This window comes from Bufo bufo, chromosome 6 (genome assembly GCF_905171765.1).
Source record: "Bufo bufo chromosome 6, aBufBuf1.1, whole genome shotgun sequence".
Classification (NCBI taxonomy): domain Eukaryota; kingdom Metazoa; phylum Chordata; class Amphibia; order Anura; family Bufonidae; genus Bufo; species Bufo bufo.
In genome coordinates, this window is record NC_053394.1 from 234,906,551 (window position 1) to 234,929,072 (window position 22,522).

Consider the following 22,522-nt stretch of genomic DNA (forward strand, 5'->3'; position numbering starts at 1 on the left):
ATTGGCCTGACACACTCACTATCATTTATGTCAGTTTCAAAGACGCCAGTCTTTGATAAATGACCTCCATTGTAGCAATCTTTGTGAAAACAATGGGATCTCCCATTTATTTTGATAAATGCTTGCCACTAAAATAACCCTTCTGACAGATAAACGGCGTTGTCTGTGTCATCTCTTGATAAACTTTTTCTGCCAATCTCCTCAGGAGATCAGGATCTGAGTTTAGATGGAAATAAATTTTAGGATCTGAAAAGTGGACCTGTCACCATGAAATGCAGTGTAATCTGCAGGCAGCAGGTTATAGAGCAGGAGAAGCTGAGTAGATTGATATATAGTTTTGTGGTAAAGGTTCACTAAAACTTTTAATTTATACATTTAAATATTTGCTTTTCCTGACTTCATTAGCACACGGGGGAGGTGTTATCAGTGATAGTATTCTCTGTGTAAGTGTGTATACAGCGATAGCTATCAGCCACTGATATATGCACATGAGGGTGGTCTTAAGTATTAAAAGGCAGAGGTTTAAATGTTTAAACTGCACGTTTTACAGAATCTTTCTTCACAAAACGATACATCAAATGCATTGCATTTTATGGTGACAGGTTCTATTTAATAGTAAATGAACTTTCTGTTGGACTAATAGCTATTTGAAAGTAAGGAAAATAATGGAATCTGAAATTTTGGAAAGAAGTTATTTTTTGGCCTATTCTTGGAGCATATTATGCAATTGACATACCACAGTATAAATACATTACAGGGTATAAAAGGGAATGCCGAAAGTGCAGCTTGGTCAGAGCAGACTTTTTCATAGTTTTTGCCACTGCCCATAAATTATCCTTTTCTCTGAGATATCATTTGTGACATCAGATCAGGCTTTCCTTCCCAACCCTTGTTTGGTTGGGAAGGAAAGCCTTAACTTGAGATTGTATTGTGTTATTAGTAGTTAAGGAGCATATCTAGACACAATGGGTTGGATGAAGAAGTTCATGTCTCTTGAGAAGTTAGAGTAAGTTTGATAAGAAGAAATAGCTGTAGTCATGAGATTGGTCAACACTAGGGTAGGGCCGAGGGTTTAAGGTACATATGGAAATAATGTATGTATGGAAATAATAAAACTTAAGTTACAGTTGATTGAAAAATGCAAATATATATATATATATATATATATATATATATATATATATATATATATATATATATACTGTATATATTTATATTTAGTTTTGTATGATTTTATTCCTAAAGAAGTTAGGAGTCATGAGCTTGAATTAAAAAACAATGCTTAAAGCTTATTCAGATTAAAAAATGTTGTCCATATTTTCAGATTACCACCTTAACATATAGTGTATACATCAGGCAGGTTATGAGTTAAGGAGTCTGAAGGCTGGATACATGCCACTCTCCATATACCAGTCTTTGCTTTCATTTGAGTGCTCAGACTGTGCACATTCATGGGATCTGAAGCTGTTTTTAATTGATGGTGGCATTTCTTTTGGAATAATTAGCAATAAAAGTTTCATAAAATATGTATGTGGAAGTCATTAATAGTAAAAGCTTGAAAACAAGGTCTGTTGTGGATTGAATGGATATTGCAGGATACAGTACATGGATTGCAGGATAAAACTTACCAGGAAAGATTCAAGGACCTTAACATGTATAGCTTGGAAGAAAGACGAGACAGAGGGGATATGATAGAAACTTTTAAATACATAAAGGGAATCTACATGGTAAAAGAGGAGAGAATATTTAAAAGAAGAAAAACTGCTACAAGAGGACATACCCGTATTTTTCGCCCTATAAGACACACCGGCCCATAAGACGCACCGGCCCATAAGACGCACCTAGGTTTTTGGGGAGGAGAATAAGAGAAAAAATATTTTTAACCAAAAGGTGTGCTTTTGGTGGGTTTGAACTAAAGGCGGTCTGTGCATGACACTATTATGGGGGATCTGTGGATGATGCACTGTTATGGGGTGGGGGATTTGTGGATGGCACTGTTATGTGGGGGATCTGTGGATGGCACTGTTATGGGGGGGAGCTGTGGATGGCATTATGATGGGGGGGGGGGGTCTGTGGATGGCATTATGATGTGGGGGGGGATCTGTGGATGGCATTATGATGGTGGGGGGATCTGTGGATGGCATTATGATGGTGGGGGGGATCTGTGGATGGCATTATGATGGTGGGGGGGATCTGTGGATGGCATTATGATGGTGGGGGGGATCTTTGGATGGCATTATGATGGTGGGGGGATCTGTGGATGGCATTATGATGGTGGGGGGGATCTGTGGATGGCACTGTTATGGGGTAGTGGATCTGTGGATGACACTGCTATATGTGTCATCCACAGATCCCCCCCCCATAAGCCCCATCCACAGATCCCCCCCCATCATAATGCCATCCACAGACCCCCCCCATCATAATGCCATCCACAGATCCCCCCACCATCATAATGCCATCCACAGATCCCCCCCACCATCATAATGCCATCCCCAGATCCCCCCCCACCATCATAATGCCATCCACAGATCCCCCCCCACCATCATCCCATCCATAGATGCCTAAGGAGGGGCTGTAGTAGGCGGGGAGAGCGGCGGGGCAGTGCAGGCACTGTACTCTGGCCCCACCGCTCAGTATGTACTGTATTATACCTAGTGTTAATCATAATATCTAAACTGCGCTCCCCCTGCTCCCCATCTGTACTGTACTTACCGCTACATGTCACACTCCGTCTCCTGTAGTAAGAGCTAGCAGGCACGTGACATGAATGAAGCAGGCGGGCCAGAGTACACTGCCTGCACTGCCCCGCCGCTCTCCCCGCCTACTACAGACCCTCCTCACTAATACATCGCAGTCTGAGATGCTGCAGCATGGCAGACTGCCATGTAAATTGCCAGCATTCGCCTTATAAGACGCAGGGGCACTTTTCCCCCACTTTTAGGGGGGGAAAGTGCGTCTTATGGGGCGAAAAATACGGTAGTTTTAAATTAGAGGGGCAAAGGTTTAAATGTAATATAAGGAAGTATTACTTTACTGAGAGAGTAGTGGATGCATGGAATAGCCTTCCTGCAGAAGTGGTAGCTGCAAATACAGTGAAGGAGTTTAGGCATGCATGGGATAGGCATAAGGCCATCCTTCATATAAGATAGGGCCAAGGGCTATTCATAGTATTCAGTATATTGGGCAGACTAGATAGGCCAAATGGTTCTTATCTGCCGACACATTCTATGTTTCTATAATAAACTTTATTTGAAAAATACTTTGGAGAAAGCAAATAGCCTGGAATTTGATTTATATTGGAGAAGACCGAATAACAGTGAGTTCTGATTACTATACTTCGTAATAATAACTGAAAGATTCTGAATATTCTGAATCAGATTTTTTGCTATGGGCAACTACTTTACTTCTACTTTACACCAGTTTGATAAATGACCCCATAAATCCCTATCTCAGTATCCTTTTAAATGTATAACAGGAGAATAAAAGCTTGTAAATGCACAGTGGTGTTCTCAATCACTAATGCTCAAGGCCCAAGTTATATGGGGGAAATGACTTTTATTTTAACCCCTTCCCAACCTCCAGTATACATGCATAGTCTATAAGAGCAGCAATTACCTCTAGGGCAGACCTGGGCAAACTACGGCCCGCGGGCCGTATACGGCCCGGCGGACCTTTTAATCCGGCCCCCGGGCGGAGCCAGAGGCGTGCCAAGCAACGATACCCCTCCTCCGCGAATGAAGAGGACTTCCGACTCGGCGTGCTGCGTGTGGCATGGCGCGGTGGCAGGGAGGCAGCGTCAGCGGCAGTACTGTCTAGGTAAGACACAGCAGGGGGGGGGGTGCCTCGTGCGAGCCGTACCCGGGACCCGGCCGGCCGCAATTATTCCCTTCTCTGTAACAGCGCAGCGCCCGCGGCTCTCATAGTATCGGCTGTGACTGTCTGACACTGACAGTCACAGAGCCGACAAGCATGAAGCTGCGGCCGCCTCCCCCTGTGCTGTGTGTAGTCAGTGTGACTAACACATGGCTGATCATCTCTGAGCATTACGTTTCTAAAGGCAAGGGGGGGGGGAGGGGTGTGTACTATTGTAAGGGGGGGGGGGGGTGTTCTGTATATGATGGGGGGGCCGGGGGGGTGTTCTGTACACAAGGGGACAATGGCTGGATTCACAGGGGACAATGGCTGGATTCACAGGGGACAATGGCTGGATTCACATGGGGACAATGGCTGGATTCACATGGGGACAATGGCTGGATTCACATGGGGACAATGGCTGGATTCACAGTGGGACAATTGCTGGATTCACAGTGGGACAATGGCTGGATTCACAGGGGGACAATGGCTGGATTCACAGGGGGACAATGGCTGGATTCACAGGGGGACAATGGCTGGATTCACAGGGGGACAATGGCTGGATTCACAGGGGGACAATGGCTGGATTCACAGGGGGACAATGGCTGGATTCACAGGGGACAATGGCTGGATTCACATGGGGACAATGGCTGGATTCACAGGGGACAATGGCTGGATTCACATGGGGACAATGGCTGGGTTCACATGGGGACAATGGCTGGATTCACAGTGGGACAATTGCTGGATTCACAGGGGGACAATGGCTGGATTCACAGGGGGACAATGGCTGGATTCACAGGGGGACAATGGCTGGATTCACAGGGGGACAATGGCTGGATTCACAGGGGGACAATGGCTGGATTCACAGGGGGACAATGGCTGGATTCACAGGGGGACAATGGCTGGATTCACAGGGGGACAATGGCTGGATTCACAGGGGGACAATGGCTGGATTCACAGGGGACAATGGCTGGATTCACAGGGGGACAATGGCTGGATTCACAGGGGGACAATGGCTGGATTCACAGGGGGACAATGGCTGGATTCACAGGGGGACAATGGCTGGATTCACAGGGGGACAATGGCTGGATTCACAGGGGACAATGGCTGGATTCACAGGGGGACAATGGCTTTCACTAATATGAGTCACAAATAGTGAAAAATGTTCATTGTTTTGGGAAATTTTGTTTAATAAATTTAAATTTTTTTCTTGTAAGGCAACCTCACTTTTTCATTGTTTAACTATAACAAGTACTCGTACCAGTTGTCCAACAATGATATTTACTGCTTTTTATAAAGAAATACAATTGATTTTATGCAGTATTGAGTTTAGCCTTTTGGCCCGGCCCTCCAAAATATTTTCAGTTTCTCATGTGGCCCCATCGAAAAAATAATTGCCCACCCCTGCTCTAGGGTGACTTAAAATCTGTGAAAATAATGAAAACGTTTTTAAAACTATAAAAAAATAAATGTATAATAATTCAAATCAGCCCTTTTCCCATATTAATAACAAAAATAAAAAATAAAGATTATTGTCATTGTTGTACCAGGGTGATGTTCCCCTATTCATGCCATTTCCCATGTGGTCTCCAGACCAATCTCTGGCTATCATTGTGTCCAAGACAAAACATCTGTAGCTGGACGTCTGGCTCATAGCCCGTGTAAACAGGTGCTGATGGCTTGTGTAGACATTGTGAGCCATCACAGACTTGCGATGTGACGTTTGATTTCACTTGCAGTACAGAATGGATCACTACATGCCGTTCTTCCAGTGGCGTAGATACAGGGGTCGCAGCGGTCGCAATTGCGACCGGGCCCCTGAGCCAGGGGGGCCCACGGCCCCCCCACCGCCTCCTATTTAAAATGTGATCTAATAGTGCCGGGGGCAGTGCGCACGGCGCAGCGCAGTAGGCAGCTCACGTGTGTCAGAGGAGAGTGAGGAGGAGCCGCCCGGAGGCGTGGTTTCCGTGCATCTCCGGATCCCTCCCAGTCAGACACTCAGAAGCAGCAGGCGGCAGTGACTGTGCGGACGTGCGGTGGCTGGCGGCGCGAGGTGAGTTTTGAATAGCCTCTGGCCGGGCCCTCTACAGTACTTTATAATACAGATGAAGGTCGCAGTCAATGGGGAGGTGTGGAGACTAACGTCGGGGGAAGTTTTAGTAAACAGGGATGAATTGGGATTAACCTCTTAAGGACATAGGGCGTACAGGTACGCCCTTGTGCCCTGGTACTTAAGGACACAGGGCGTACATGTACGCCCTGTGTATTTTCGATCACTGCCGTGCGGCTGGCAGTGATCGGAACCCGGTGCCTGCTCAAATCATTGAGCAGGCACCTAGGCTAAATGCGCGGGGGGGTCCCGTGACCCCCCCATGTCGGCGATCGCGGCAAACCGCAGGTCAATTCAGACCTGCGGTTTGCTGCGATTTCTGAAGTTTCTGGTCCCCGCAGTCCCTGACCGCGGGGATCAGAAACTTTATATGCCTAAAAAAAAAGTTTTATTCACCCCCCCCTGCACCCCCGAATGATTTTTATGGTGGCGGGAGGTGCAGGGCGAGGGTTGCGGGCGGTGTGGGCGGTGCAGGAGGCGGGCGGTGCGGCAGGCGGGATCGCGATCCCCCGCCCGCCTCCCCTTGTATAATCGTTGGTGTCTAGTGGGGATACCAGGGTGCCAGCACATTGCTGGCACCCTGGTATAAACGGCTGACATCTGCGATGCGATGTCAGCCGTTTAACCCTTTCCATACAGCGGTCCGTACGGACCGCTGTATGGAAAAGGTTAACAGCGCAGGGAGCTCCCTCCCTCTCCCATCGGGGGGCTGCTGTGCCTTTGCAGCCCCCCGATGGGGAGGGAGAGAGCCCCCAGAGAGCCCCCCGAGAGATCCCCTCCTTACCCTTCCCCGTCTGCGAAGTTCTGAGCAGACGGGGAAGGTTCCCATGGCAACAGGACGCCTCTCAGGCGTCCTGCTGTCCATGGTGCTGAGCAGATCTGTGCTGAAAGGCATAGATCTGTTCAGTGTAAGTAAAATACAGTACAGAACAATATATATTGTATTATTCAGACATCAGACCCACTGGATCTTCAAGAACCAAGTGGGTCTGGGTCAAAAAAAAGTGAATAAAAGTGAAAAAAAAGTAAAAATCAAAAAACACATTTATCACTGATAAAAAATGAAAATAATAAAATTCCCTACACATGTTTGGTATCGCCGCGTCCGTAACGACCTGATCTATAAAACGGTCATGTTACTTTACCCGAACGGTGAACACCATAAAAATAAAAAATAAAAAACTATGATGAAATTGAAATTTTGCCCACCTTACTTCCCAAAAAAGGTAATAAAAGTGATCAAAAAAGTCGCATGTACGCCAAAATTGTAACAATCAAACCGTCATCTCATCCCGCAAAAATCATACCCTACCCAAGATAATCGCCCAAAAACTGAAAAAACTATGGCTCTTAGACTATGGAAACACTAAAACATGATTTTTTTTGTTTCAAAAATGAAATCATTGTGTAAAACTTACATAAATAAAAAAAAAGTATACATATTAGGTATCGCCGCGTCCGTATCGCCCGGCTCTATAAAAATATCACATGATCTAACCCCTCAGATGACCACCGTAAAAAAATAAAAATAAAAACGGTGTAAAAAAAGCCATTTTTTGTCATCTTACGTCACAAAAAGTGTAATAGCAAGCAATCAAAAAGTCATATGCACCCCAAAATAGATGCCAATCAAACCGTCATCTCATCCCGCAAAAAATGAGACCCTACTTAAGATAATCGCCCAAAAACTGAAAAAACTATGGCTCTTAGACTATGGAGACACTAAAACATTTTTTTTGGTTTTAAAAATGAAATCATTGTGTAAAACTTACATAAATAAAAAAAATTGTATACATATTAGGTATCTCCGCGTCCGTGACAACCTGCTCTATAAAATTACCACATGATCTAACCTGTCAGATGAATGTTGTAAATAACAACAAAAAAAAACGGTGCCAAAAAAGCTATTTCTTGTTACCTTGCCGCACAAAAAGTGTAATATAGAGCAACCAAAAATCATATGTACCCTAAACTTGTACCAACAAAACTGCCACCCTATCCCGTAGTTTCTAAAATGGGGTCACTTTTTTGGAGTTTCTACTCTAGGGGTGCATCAGGGGGGCTTCAAATGGGACATGGTGTCAAAAAAACCAGTCCAGCAAAATATGCCTTCCAAAAACCGTATGGCATTCCTTTCCTTCTGCGCCCTGCCGTGTGCCCGTACAGCTGTTTACGACCACATATGGGGTGTTTCTGTAAACTACAGAATTAGGGCCAAAAAATAGAGTTTTGTTTGGCTGTTAACCCTTGCTTTGTAACTGGAAAAAAAATATTAAAATGGAAAATCTGCCAAAAAAGTGAAATTTTGAAATTGTATCTCTATTTTCCATTAAATCTTGTGCAACACCTAAAGGGTTAACAAAGTTTGTAAAATCAGTTTTGAATACCTTGAGGGGTGTAGTTTCTTAGATGGGGTCACTTTTATGGAGTTTATAATCTAGGGGTGCATCAGGGGGGCTTCAAATGGGACATGGTGTAAATAAACCAGTCCATAAAAATCAGCCTTCCAAAAACCAAACGGCGCACCTTTCACTCTACGCCCCGCTGTGTGGCCGTACAGTAGTTTACGGCCACATATTGGGTGTTTCTGTAAATGGCAGAGTCAGGGAAATAAAGATACAGTCTTGTTTGGCTGTTAACCCTTGGTTTGTTAGTGGAAAAAATGGGTTAAAATGAAAAATTAGACAATAAAATGAAATTCTCAAATTTCCTCCCTATTTGCCAATAACTCTTGTGCAACACCTAAAGGGTTAACAACGTATGCAAAATCAGTTTTGAATACCTTGAGGGGTGTAGTTTCTTAGATGGGGTCATTTTTGGGTGGTTTCTATAATGTAAGCCTCGCAAAGTGACTTGAGACCTGAACTGGTCCCTAGAAATTGAGTTTTTGTAAATTTCGGAAAAATTTCAAGATTTGCTTCTAAACTTCTAAGCCTTATAACATCCCCAAAAAATAAAATATCATTCCCAAAACAATTCAAACATGAAGTAGACATATGGGGAATGTAAAGTCATCACAATTTTTGGGGGTATTACTATGTATTACAGAAGTAGAGAAACTGAAACTTTGAAATTTGCTAATTTTTTTCAAATTTTTGTTAAATTAGGTATTTTTTGGTGCAAAAAAATTATTTTTTTTGACTACATTTTACCAGTGTCATGAAGTACAATATGTGACGAAAAAACAATCTCAGAACGGCCTGGATAAGTGAAACCGTTTTAAAGTTATCAGCACTTAAAGGGACTCTGGTCAGATTTTCAAAAAATGGCCTGGTCCTAAGGTGTAAAAAGGCTGTGTCCTTAAGGGGTTAATGACTGAACTGTGCTGAGGGAAAATAGCCCTCAAAAATGAACATAGGCTCTGAGGGAAAATGTTCTATCTGTGAGTTGTGGAAAATTTTCTTCAAAAATAAAAGTTAAAAAATAATAACCAATGACTATGAGTCTTAAGCAATATGTCCGCCATTACAGCGCGCAAAAATGTTGTTACCCTCCTTTCCAAGAACACCGAATGGCAAATATCAAATGCCGCTTTCCCGAGTGCCCCCGTGGGCTTCATGTATTTCAGCAATGGCCTGACACCGCATATTCCTCCCAATTATAGCTTTCATTATATATATTTGAAAGCTGTGTGCATGAGCCCTAACCGCCATCATATCATGCTCCTGGTTAGAACTCGTTGGGGGGGGGTAAGGGCAGACCTGTCACAGACCCTACATCAGGGGTCAGCCACCTTCGGCACCCCAGCTGTTGTCGAACTGCAATTCCCAGCAGTTCTAAGAGCAGAGCAATTATGACTGCTGGGAGTTGTAGTTTCACAACAGCTGGAGTGCCGGAGGTTGCCTACCCCTGGGGGCCGCCCAAGCCCTCCTCACAGCCGTTGGATGGGTACATAACACTCTGGTGCTGTCAGCATTATTTAATGCTAGGAGCACCAGGTGCCCTCCTGAATTCTACTGCAGGCTCGAACTGGCCCTTTGCTTGCATGCCTATATTGATAATCACATAGTCAGGGGTGTAGCTATAGGGGGTGCAGAGGTAGCAGTCGCTACCGGGCCCCAGAGCCTGAGGGGGCTCAAAGACCGTTGTGGTGCATAAGAAGACACCAGTATTATAGAAAATGCATGCTGGTCAAGTTACACCTCTGGCTGGAGGGGAGTGGGAGTGCGCAGCGTGAAGACTATGTGCTTCTCTACCCCTTGCCACAAAGCAATGAGGAAGGGGGGCCCAAGCTGAACTTTTGCACCAGGGCCCATGAGACTTTAGCTACGCCCCTGCGTTCTTTTAATGAGACAATCCTTCCGTGTAGAGGTTCAGATCTGTACACCTCTTGCTGTGATTGCAGTTTGTTGTCTCCCAGTCACTCAATGTTGAATGGTGCTGACACCTAAGCCTAGGCCAGTGATGGGCAAACTGCGGCTCTCCAGCTATTGTTAAACTACAAATCCCATCATACCCTGCTGTAGGCTGATAGCTGTAGGCAGACTGGGCATACTGGGAGTTGTAGTTTTACAACAGCTGGAGAGCCGCAGTTTGCCCATCCCTGGGCCCTAGGCACAAGGACCTGTAGAAATGATAAACTAAGGTCTCTCAGTTCAAAGATTCTGTCCTCTCAGTATGCGACAAGTGAGGATAACTGGCATGTTGACGAACATGTGCCCCTCCCACATGCCACACATTGGAGCCACGTGCTTGAAAATTTGATCATCTGCAGATCTTAGTGACAACTGCTAAATCCTTGATTTGCATAACCTTATGGCTTGTATTTCTTTGTTTGTAATTTCAATGTTGAGGAGTTTATTTTTTAAACAGTTAAACACTATTTTGTAGACTATTTTGCAGTCATAGTTTGCTGCATTCTCAAAGTGCTGCATTTTAGAAGTGCATCTGAGATATTCAGGAGACTAACTTAGACTAACTTAGAGCTTTTCCACTGTAGCAGAACTTCAGCTGTGTTTCTGGTGGATACTCAGACTGCTTCAAAACAGCAGAACTTCAGATGTGTTTCTGGTGGATACTCAGACACTGCTTCAAAACAGCAGAACTTCAGATGTGTTTCTGGTGGATACTCAGACACTGCTTCAAAACAGGTAAGGAATTTGTTAGACAGGTTCTCACTATTGTCTGATTGCAAATGGGCATAGGTAATTAAGGTGTTAAATTTGTTGTTGGGGGAGGAGCTTTTGTGGGAGTGTGTGTATATATAGCCACATAGTATTAGCTTGCCTAATTATAGCTGGCTGCATTTTCTAAGTGCTGCATTTTATGAGTGCATCTGAGATATTCAGGAGACTAAGTTAGACTAACTTAGAGCGTTTCCACTGTAGCAGAATTTCAGCTGTGTTTCTGGTGGATACTCAGACACTGTTTCAAAAAAGGTAAGGAATTTGTTAGGTTCTCACTATTGTCTGATTGCAAATGAGCATAGGTGATTAAGGTGTTAAATTTGTTGTTGGGGGAGGAACTTTTGTGGGAGTGTGTGTATATATATATATATATAGCCACATAGTATTAGCTTGCCTAATTATAGCTTGCTGCATTTTATAAGTGCATCTGAGATACTCAGGAGGTAATCTGGAGGTGGATACAAACTAAAAAAGTAAGATTTGTTTGTTTAAAATCTTTCCCCTCTTTAAAATGGCAAACCTGGTTCTGTGCAGGAATTATTGTGCTTTTATTTCAGGTTCCACTCTTCAGAGGTTTGAATGCTGTCTGATCTGTAGCCAGCTCTCCATAATGCAGCAGGAAATCGCATTTTTGAAATTAGATATTTGTAAATTAAATGTTAAACAAACTTAGGCTGGGAATGTTGCAATGCCACTGCCACAGAGGCCCCCTAGAAATGGAAGATGGGTTACTGCAGGTTCTGGTAGACTGAGAGTTGTTGATAGAAGACATGTCCCACACTCTGTCGCTCTCCATAATTCATTTGCAGCACTTTCAGAGTGCAAGAGCAACATAGAGGATGGCTCAGGCACAGTGGGTGAGGAACAATCATCTCCCATGCCTAAAGTATTCAAGACTGCAGCCAAAGACAAAAAGGATAAGGTGATGACTGATAGTAAGCAGCTGTTGGTGGGCGATTCTATCATAAGAGGTGTGAAGTTTGAGGAAAATGGTGTTGTGAGATGTCTCCCTGGTGCTACCGCTAGCAGGGATAGATGACGTATCCTTAATATTGTTAGGCAAGCAAAGCAGGAAAGTTAGGTGGATGTTATTGTCCATCTTGGGACAAATGATCTGGCTTGCAATGAGGTTTCAAAGGTGAAGGAAGCTTTTCACACAGTTGGAAATGATATACGGGAGGTTGCATCAACTGTTTCATTCTCTGCAGTTTTGCCTGTGCATAACCTTCAGAATGACAGGAAGATGCGCATTAATGAATTCAATGTATGGATTGGTGAATGGTGTCTGAACCAAGGGTTTGGCTTTGTGTCTCATGCTAGCTCTTGGAATGGAAAAGAACTGTACAAGAAAGATGGTTTGCATCTTTCGTTCAAAGGAACGAATGTCTTCAGTGAACAAGTATTTACTAAGGAGCATTTAAACTAGGAAAGGGGGGCAAAAGGGTGATAATCCAGCAGTCCGACTGCCCCCCGGAACAATGCCAGTAGCACATAGGTTAAGAAATGAGAAGCTCAGAGTCATGTCTACAAATGCTCGCAGCTTAGTGAATAAGATCAATGAACTTGAGTCTATAAAGCATCTGAGAATATAGATTTAGTGGCTGTTACTGAGACATGGTTGAATGGGAGTAATGACTGGGATATAACAATACCAGGGTTCTCTCTATATAGGAAAGACAGAGAAGGCAAGACAGGGGGAGACTTTAATCTTCCTGATGTAAACTGGAAAACCAAAATAGTTAGTTCTGCCAGGAGTACAAATATTTTAAATTCCCTACTGGGATTTTCTCTACAGCAAGTAGTTGAGGAGCGAACCCGGAAGGAGGGCATTTTAGATTTAGTATTCACAAATGGGAATTTGGTATCTGATATTACTGTAGGGGAAAGCTTGGGATCCAGTGATCACCAGTCAGTGTGGTTTACTATAAGTACAGTGAATGAGTCACACCACACAAACAAAAGTTTTAGATTTTAGAAAAACTGACTTTTCTAAAATTAGATTAGTGGTAGAGGTGCTCATGCCGCTCTACAGAGCACTAGTGAGACCTTGTGGAGTATTGTGCTCAGTACTGGAGACCATATATCCAGAAGGATATTGATACTTTGGAGAGAGTTCAGAGAAGAGCTACTAAACTAGTACATAGATTGCAGGATAAAACTTACCAGGAAAGATCAAAGGACCTTAACATGTATAGCTGGGAAGAAAGACGAGACAGAGGGAATATGATAGAAACTTTTAAATACATAAAGGGAATCAACAAGGTAAAAGAGGTGAGAATATTTAAAAGAAGAAAAACTGCTACAAGAGGACATAGTTTTAAATTAGAGGGGCAAAGGTTTAAAAGTAATATCAGGAAGTATTACTTTACTGAGAGAGTAGTGGATGCATGGAATAGCCTTCCTGCAGAAGTGGTAGCTGCAAATACAGTGAAGGAGTTTAAGCATGCATGGGATAGGCATAAGGCCATCCTTCATATAAGAGAGGGCCAAGGGCTTTTCATAGTATTCAGTATATTGGGCAGACTAGATGGGCTAAATACTGGTTTTCATTTAAAGGGGTTTTCCGGGCTTTTTAATATTGACAACTTATCCTCAGGATAGGTCATCAATATCAGATTGGCGGCGGTTCGATACTCGGCACCCCCACTGATCAGCAGTACAGCGGCAACGGGCAGGAAGAGAGAAGGGAGATGGCACATGTGCACTGCACACACCATCTCCCCGTATAGCTGATTGGCAGGGGTGACGGACCCCCGACAATCTGATATTGATGACCTATCCTGAGGATAGGTCATCAATAGAGACGAGCGTATCGAAGTTGACGAAGTGGAATTCGATAAAAATTTCCGGTAAAATTCGATTTGCACCAAATCTGAATTTCCTCACGCTTCATGGTAACTAATTTCATTTTTTCCTAAAATGGCTGCTGCTGCACGTGTTAGGACATGGATCAAGGAACTTTGGGAACGAGGGCTCACCCACAATGCCATGCATGCAGCCAATCAGCAGCCAACCAGCCCTGTGAAGTCACAGCCCTATAAATAGCCTCAGCCATCTTGGATTCAGCCATTTTCCAGTGTACTTAGCGCAGGAAGAGACGTCAGCAGGCGCTAGGGACAGTGCTAGAAAAGACTTGAAAACTTTTATTTTGCTGTATAGAAGTTCAGGGAAAGGATTGGGAGGAATTATTTCACAGTACAGAGTTCACTAGGGGAGTTTACAGCCTGGGTAATAGGAACAATCCTATTACACCTTGCTGCACTGTCTGGGTATCCAAATTGCCATTATACAGCACTGTAATTCCAGCAAACCGTTCTTGGTATTGGGGAGCAAGTGCTGTTTGATACAGCCATTAACAGGGTTTATTACAAGGAAATATTTTATTTGCCCTTGTGCGGTGCAGTTATATGTTCTAATGCATTTTTTGGCTTGCATTAGTGGGGAAAAATGGGCTTATTAGCCGTTGTGTGATGATGTGGGAAAATTACAGCCCTTTTTGTAATAGTGGCAAAAAAATATATTTGCCGTTCAGCAGTGTAGTTATATTTTCTAAAGCACTTTTTGGCATGTATTAGTGGCACAAAAATATTTATTTGCCGTTCAGCGGTGCAGAAATATGTTCTAAAGTCTTTTGTGGTGTGTATAAGTGGAAAAAAATAAGGGTATATTTGCAGTTCAGCTGTGCAGTTATATGTTCTAAAGCCCTTTTTGGCGTGTATTAGTGGCACAAAAAAAAGTATTTGCAGTTGTGTGGTGAAGTGAGAAAATTACAGCCCTTTTTGGTATGCATTATTGGCAAAGAAATATATATGTGCCATTCAGCGGTGCAATTATATGTTCTAAAGCCCTTTTGGGCATGTATTAGTGGCACAAAAAAAAGTATTTTCCGTTGTGTGGTGAAGTGAGAAAATTACAGCCCTTTTTGGCGTGTATTAGTGGTAAAATATATTTATGGGAGAGGCTTAGGCTATGATGAAGGGGAAGCGCTTCCCCTGACCTAAACTGGCTGTGTTGTGCCGGGAGCCAGGGGCGAGGGTAAGCCTAGCAGTGGGCGTACCCTAAAGGGAGTGTTTGAGAACAGGGGGGGGGGGGTGGGTATGAACAGAAGCGCCCTGAGGAGCTGGGGGCTGGAGCTTAAGAAGGTAAGACGCCCCTCCCACAAATTCAGGCTGACTTTTCAGCCTTCCACTTATGGGAGAGGCTTAGGCTATGATGAGGGGGAAGCGCTTCCCCTGACCTAAACTGGCTGTGTTGTGCCGGGAGCCAGGGGCGAGGGTAAGCCTAGCAGTGGGCAAAAATAGACGAGGAGAGCAGAGTAGTGTCCAAAACATTTAATTCCTCTCAGAGAGCAAGGTTAGAGAAGCCTAGGAAATCTCTACGTTTGGGTTCGGGATGTACCTCGTGAAGCAAGAAGAACACCAGCGACCCATGCATTTGATCACGTGCGCCGGGACCCCCTTTTTCATGCTGAGGATGCGGCCCCGGAGCGAGTGTCCTGTGATGGCCAGCTGGTTGTGACCGAGACCTGAAGCCAGCGTTCTGATGTGGGACACGAACTGGATCGAAGTCCTGAAACTCCCACGCCAAGGAAGCAGCGGGCCATCTAGGGGGGCATCTGGCAACAGGGCTACCAATCGCCGGAGGACCACGACCGGGCACCAATCGTTCGAAGTTTTGGAGAATCCGACCTCCGAGGGAGGCCCAAGCCGATTGGATTTCGTGGAAGGGAGCCAGAGGACAAAGGGGTCATGGACCCAGGACAATTGCCGCACCTGCAATCCCTGACGTTTAGGGGAGGTGCTGGTGAACTCACCTGGCCTAAGGAACCCATAAACCTGAGGTACAAGGCTGCCTTAATAACCAAACTAGGGGAGTGCCCAAAAGAATGTCCATCCAGCGTCTCCTAAACATCTCGCCGGAGACAGGCTGTCTACGGCCGGTAGGGGCATCCCCGCACTTCTGGATCCCCCCAAGGGCCGCCTTGACTGTCTGCACTGAAGAAAAGGAACCTCCCATTTGGATTATGAAGCATGGTGCAGTGCTGTATCCCCGCTAGGTACAGCCCGATGGTGTTAAATGACAGCCTGAGATTGCGGTGACAGTGGGCTATGAACGCCAGGGTGTAGGAGACATCGTCCAAGCCACCTTGCAAGTGGGACCTGGAAAAAACTTCGTAAACCTTGACACCGGCTTGGTAGTTTCCTGATGGTATGGGAAAACCCCTGAGCGTTTTCAGGCAAATATATTGGATCCTGAGCGATTCAGGCAACTGCGTACACCCTGTGGGAAATAAGACCTGAGCGATTCAGGCAAATACGTACAACCTGTGGGAAATAAGACCTGAGCGATTCAGGGAAATACGTGACCTGAGAGAATCAGGAAAATACATACAACCTGGAAATACAGTCAACTTGAAGAGACAGAAAAAAACAAACCTGCGCGATTCGGGGAAATACATAACCCTGAGCGATCCAGGAAAATACATGGCCCGAGCGATTCAGGGAAATACATAAACCCGAGCGACTCAGGGAAATACATAACCCGAGCGATTCAGGGAACTGAGACCTGGGTGAATCGTGGAAATACGTGAAAATTTGAGCTAATCAGGGAAATATATGAAACCCGATTCAGGAAAATACACCCTGAGATATTCAGGATAGTACACATACATATATTTCCCTCTCTCTCTTTTTTTTTTTTCTTTTTTCTTTTCCTTTTGAGCAGTGGCCGAGTGACCGGCGAGAGTGGAAAGGAAACAGGAATGACCATGGTATAGAAAGGATCACAACCTACCCGAATCGACGGACAGCGCTGCCAACTCTCCGGCGATACTGAAGACCTAGGGATGGAGGCTCGTGATGAATAAAGGAAGGCTCCGAGCTGCGGAGGAGCGTAAAGCCGCCACTCGGTTGGACCTTACCTGAACCGTGGAGTGACCGGACACGGAGTAGCCCTGCGACACAATTGAGGATGGATCGAAATTCCGGTGGCCTGAGGCCCTGCTTACATGACAATAAGCTTGCGTTGGTATGAGACCCGGAGAGAGGGGCGATCTGGTGGCACTGGGATGAAGCGACGGAGAACCAGGATGCAGCCTGGGCGCCATGGCCAACTGTTGGGTGACCCTGAACTGCCAGAATCAGGGCCCGAAGTCGCGCTGCATGCAACGAGACCTGCGGGAAACAGGAATCCAGACATGCAGGACACAAACCGGGTAACCGGGAACCAGCCGGAACCTGCTGAAAACCCCTCAGCGTTCCAGGCAGATGCATGGAACCTGAGCGATTCAGGCAAATACTTTGGATCCCGAGCTGTTCAGGCAACATGGAGTCCTGAGCGATCAGGCGATTACATACGCCTTTCGTGAAGATGATGGACCCTGGGTGCGTCGGGAATTACCTTGGACCTGGGTGGACCTGGCCACTACCTACCCACTGAGAGACCAGGGAAAAATACAGAAGCCTGAGCGATTCAGGCCAATATTTAAACCTGAATGATTCAGGGGAATACATAACCAGACTGTTCCAGGAAAAATATGCAATAACTATACGTGACCAGAACGTAGTACGACCGGTGCCTACGAGAAGGCTTGTGTCGGTCTGGGTACGTACCTGGGCTTAGAGGCTATTACCTGTACCGATGTCTTGGGTCACCTGACCTTGGTCCAAAATGTCGTACGAGTGAACGGTCAGGACACGTTCCTGAGAGGGCAAATCCATAAAGTTCGGAAAGAAAAGAGAACATAACTGGGGAGGATGACAGGCCTGGGCGAACCAGGAGACAGAAGTAGGTGTGAGCCTGGGCAAACCAGGAGACAGAGGTAGTTGCGTGCCTGGGCGAACCAGGAGGCAGAAGTAGGTATGAGCCTGGGCGAACCAGGAGACTGAGGTAGGTATGAGCCTGGGCGAACCAGGAGACAGAGGTAGGTATGAGCCTGGGAGAACCAGGAGACAGAGGTAGGTATGAGCCTGGGCGAACCAGGAGACAAAGGTAGTTGCGTGCCTGGGCGAACCAGGAGGCAGAGGTAGGTATGAGCCTGGGCGAACCAGGAGACAGAGGTAGGTATGAGCCTGGGCGAACCAGGAGACAGAGGTAAGTATGAGCCTGGGCGAACCAGGAGACAGAGGTAGGTATGAGCCTGGGCGAACCAGGAGACAGAGGCAGGTATGAGCCTGGGCGAACCAGGAGACAGAGGTAGTTGCGTGCCTGGGCGACCCAGGAGGCAGCGGTAGGTATGAGCCTGGGCGACCCAGGAGACAGAGGTAGGTATGAGCCTGGGTGAACCAGGAGACAGAGGTAGGTATGAGCCTGGGCGAACCAGGAGACAGAGGTAGGTATGAGCCTGGGCGAACCAGGAGACAGAGGTAGGTATGGGCCTGGGCGAACCAGGAGACAGAGGTAGTTGCGTGCCTGGGCGACCCAGGAGGCAGCGGTAGGTATGAGCCTGGGCGAACCAGGAGACAGAGGTAGGTATGAGCCTGGGCGAACCAGGAGACAGAGGTAGGTATGAGCCTGGGCGAACCAGGAGACAGAGGTAGTTGCGTGCCTGGGCGATCCAGGAGGCAGAGGTAGGTGTGAGCCTGGCGAACCAGGAGACAGAGGTAGGTGCGTGCCTGGGCGATCCAGGAGGCAGAGGTAGGTGTGAGCCTGGGTGAACCAGGAGACAGAGGTAGTTGCGTGCCTGGGCGATCCAGGAGGCAGAGGTAGAGGTAGGTATGAGCCTGGCAAACCAGGAGACAGACATAGGTGCGAGCCTGGGCGATCCAGGAGGCAGAGGTAGGTACGAGCCTGGGTGAGGCCAGGAGACAAAGGTAGGTGTGAGCCTGGCGAACCAGTAGAGGAGACAACAGCATATAACGTGAAAATACATACATATAACACATGGCACTGACGCCCCATGGAATAGATGACTGTAGTGAGCATTGTGACCACTGAATGAGTATGGTGTGTGATGATGACCTGGCCCACTCGTATTGGGACCCCCCAGTTTCTTTGAACACCGAACTAGAACTAGCGCCCTTTCAGCACAGCGGGGACCCCGGGGCCCCTCCCTAAATGAGGAATCGGGGATGACCTTGTGAGCTTGTGGTTGTGCCCTACTGAGGGATTTTTTTTTTTTTTTTTTTTTTTTGCGGCTGTTTGTGGACATGGCCGTTGTTGCCCAGGGGCTAGATACCTCTACTATGTATGGCCTGTTTTGACGGGGGTGCCAGGCTTGCCTGGGAAAATGTGCAGGTGGGGTGACCATGTGGACCAGCAGACTGGGGGACTGGGACCACCCGTCCTAAGTAGTACATAGGGCGGGAGACCTGGTTGTGGGGCCAGAATCAAGGTGTGTATCGAGAGGGGGAGGGACCCAGTGGGGACAGGATTAAGTCACGCTGGAACGCACGATGGGCTGCAGCGGAGCACTAAGTAATGACGGGGCGGGGGAGGCGTGTGGAGGGGGGGACCCACGGGCCAGACCTTGCCCCTCCTGCTGCCTCGGGAGGGAGTTGGATCGGGAAAAGGAGACAAGCAAATACAAAAAAAAAAACAACTTGGAGCAGGAATGTGTATAGGCATGTGTTCCACGCTGGAACGCACGCCGACTCAGGGAGCCGAAGTGTCACGAGTTGGAGGTCCCAGGAGAGACCACCGTGTCGTCAAGCAATACCAAACGGAAATTAGGTACAGACACATAAGAGAGCTGACCAGAGCTGAGGAACCTCAGCCTTATATACAGGTTCCATGGGTGCAGCAGAGAAGCCACACCCATGGAGCAGACAGAGGATTAACTCCAAATAGGCACACAGGGGAGTTAACCCATAAAGAACCACAAATGACACACAGAAACGAAGCTGCAGCGAGAGCATAGACAGAAAGTCACAGCCAAAGGTAACGACTGTGACACGCAGTATGGCACAGAATTTACCTCTCCAGAAGACGTGAACGGCAGTGTATGAAACGAAACTAAGCAGATGAAAGTAACTCACGACGTGCACGGATGCAGTACTAGAGCAAGCGACTCCTTATCCAGCGTATGAACAGAAGCTCCCTGAGGAGCTGGGGGCTGGAGCTTAAGAAGGTAAGACGCCCCTCCCACAAATTCAGGCTGACTTTTCAGCCTTCCACTTGTCGTTCAGTGGTGCAGTTATATGTTCTAAAGCCCTTTTTGGCATGTATTAGTGGCACAAAAATATATATTATTTGCTGTTCAGCAGTGCAGCTATATGTTCTAAAGCCCTTTTTGGCATGTATTAGTGGCAAAATAATATATATTTGCCGTTCAGCGGTGCAGTTATATGTTCTAAAGTCCTTTTTGGCGTGTATTAGTGGTACAAAAAAAAAGTATTTGCCATTGTGTGGTGAACTGGGAAAATTACAGGCCTTTTTGGCATGTATTAGTGGCAAAAAATATATATATTTGTCTTTCAGCGGTGCAGTTATATGTTCTAAAGCCCTTTTTGGCGTGTATTAGTGGCGCAAAAAAAACCATTTGCCGTTGTGTGATGAAGTGAGAAAATTACAGCCCTTTTTGGCGTGTATTGGCAAAAGAATATATATTATTTGCCGATCAGTGGTGCAGTTATATGTTGTAAAGAATTTTGTGGTGTGTATAAGTGGAAAAAAATAAGGGCCTATTTGCCGTTCAGCGGTGCAGTTATAAGTTCTAAAGCCCTTTTTGGCATGTATTAGTGGCACAAAAAAAGTATTTGCCGTTGTGTAGTGAACTGAGAAAAGAACAGCCCTTTTTGGTGTGTATTAGTGGCAAAAATATATATATTTGCCATTCAGCGGTGCAGTTATATGTTCTAAAGCTTTTTTTGGCGTGTATTACTGGTAGTGGCAAAAAAATATATATTATTTGCCATTAAGCGGTGCAGTTATATGTTCTAAAGCCTTTTGTTGAGTGTATAAGTAAAAAAAAGTAAGGGCCTATTTTCCGTTTAGCTGTGCAGTTATATGTTCTAAAGCCTTCTTTGGCATGTATTAGTGGAAAAAAAGAGCTTATTATTAGCCATTGTGTGGTGAAGTGAGAAAATGACAGACTTTTTTGGGGTGTTTTAATTTCCTTTTTATTTATTTTATCTAGCAGTATGTCAGACAGAGAAGTGCCAGGCCCTGCACAGGGGAGTGGCAGAGGCCTAAATGTTTCTGGCGCAGGCAGAGGTCACAGCAGAGTAAGGGGAAGTGGCAGCAGGAGTCGCAGCTACAGGCCTGAGGTCCCGGTGTCATCTAGCGGTCGTGTCTTGAGCAGCAACACAGCGTTTCTTGAATGGTCGACTCGGTCATCCACTTCGTCCCAAGTGACATCAGACACTCCCAGCCAAGAGTCTGTAGGTTCGACAGACACAACCCTTAGTTGGCATGGCCCGGGAGCAGGCTCTGTGCCCTCACCTGTCCTCAACCTGCCTCTGTCATTTTCTGTTCCCTCTGCCAGATAAGTATTATTTGCTGTGGGCTCAGCTCCACTATACAGCGAGGACGAGCTTCTAGAGGACAGTCAGCAGTTATTGGCCAGCCAAGATCTGGAGGAGACATCCGCCGCTTCCTCCGGTAGGCGGGCAAGTAGTGATGAGGAGAGTGGCGTGGGAGCTGGTGTTGCGAGCAGTCAGGCTCTTGACCCAGAGACCGTTGAGGAGGACATCAGTGACGTGCAGACAGTACTCGATGATGTAGCTGATCGCACTTTGGATCCGGGTTAACTAGGGGCTTCAACATCATCGTTAGCTTGCCCATGAGGCAGCGGCGGAGCCAGCAAGTCGCTAGCATGGCCGGGAGTCAGCAGGGTGGCAGCAGTGGGAGGCCGGGAGCCAAATGTGCCCAGAAAAGACCACCCACTTTGCAGGAGCCTACCTGCCCGGAAAGTAGTGGTGCCAGGGTTCACGGAAGCAGCAGCAGTAGCAGCCAGTCAGTGCAGAGTGTTGGGGGTAAAAACACCTACTCGGCGGTCTGGCAGTTTTTTGGTTAAGCCACCGGAAAAGGTGGACATGGCCATTTGTAGAATCTGTGGGCAGAATGGCCCTGCGTCAACATATGCAGCGTCATCATAAAGTGGTCTGGGAGAACCATGGCTCCGATGTGGTAGTCCAGCCTGCCGCAGCAACCGCTGGATCACCCAGTGGCACGCACCCTATTTCAGGCTGTCAAGGCACCACCACATCACCTGAAGGGAGCTGTATGTCATTCCCATCATCTGCTGGTCCTGATGCTCCTCCTCCTACTCCTCGTCAGTCATTCCATCAGCAATCGATCACCGAAGTGATTGCCAAGAGACAACAGTATGCGTGAACTCATCTAACGGTGCAGAAGCTTAATGTGCTCCTGGCTAAGTTGCAGGTGCTGCAGTCCCTCCCTTTCCAAGTGGTGGACTCTGCACCTTTCAGAGAATTGATGACTTGTGCCGACCTAAGTTGGAGTGTACCAAGCCGTCATTTCTTTGCCAAAAAGG

General features: G+C 46.4%; 1 protein-coding gene across 1 annotated transcript in view; it reads left to right on the forward strand.

Annotated features, from left to right (window-relative positions):
- The first annotated feature begins 965 nt into the window (after nt 1–965).
- LOC121005637 (synaptotagmin-15-like) overlaps nt 966–22,522 on the forward strand; it is a 190,080-nt gene continuing 168,523 nt past the window's right edge. Inside the window, exon 1 of the mRNA XM_040438409.1 lies at nt 966–1,006. Within this exon, the coding sequence (XP_040294343.1) occupies nt 966–1,006 (41 nt within the window). The remainder of the gene's footprint in view (nt 1,007–22,522) is intronic.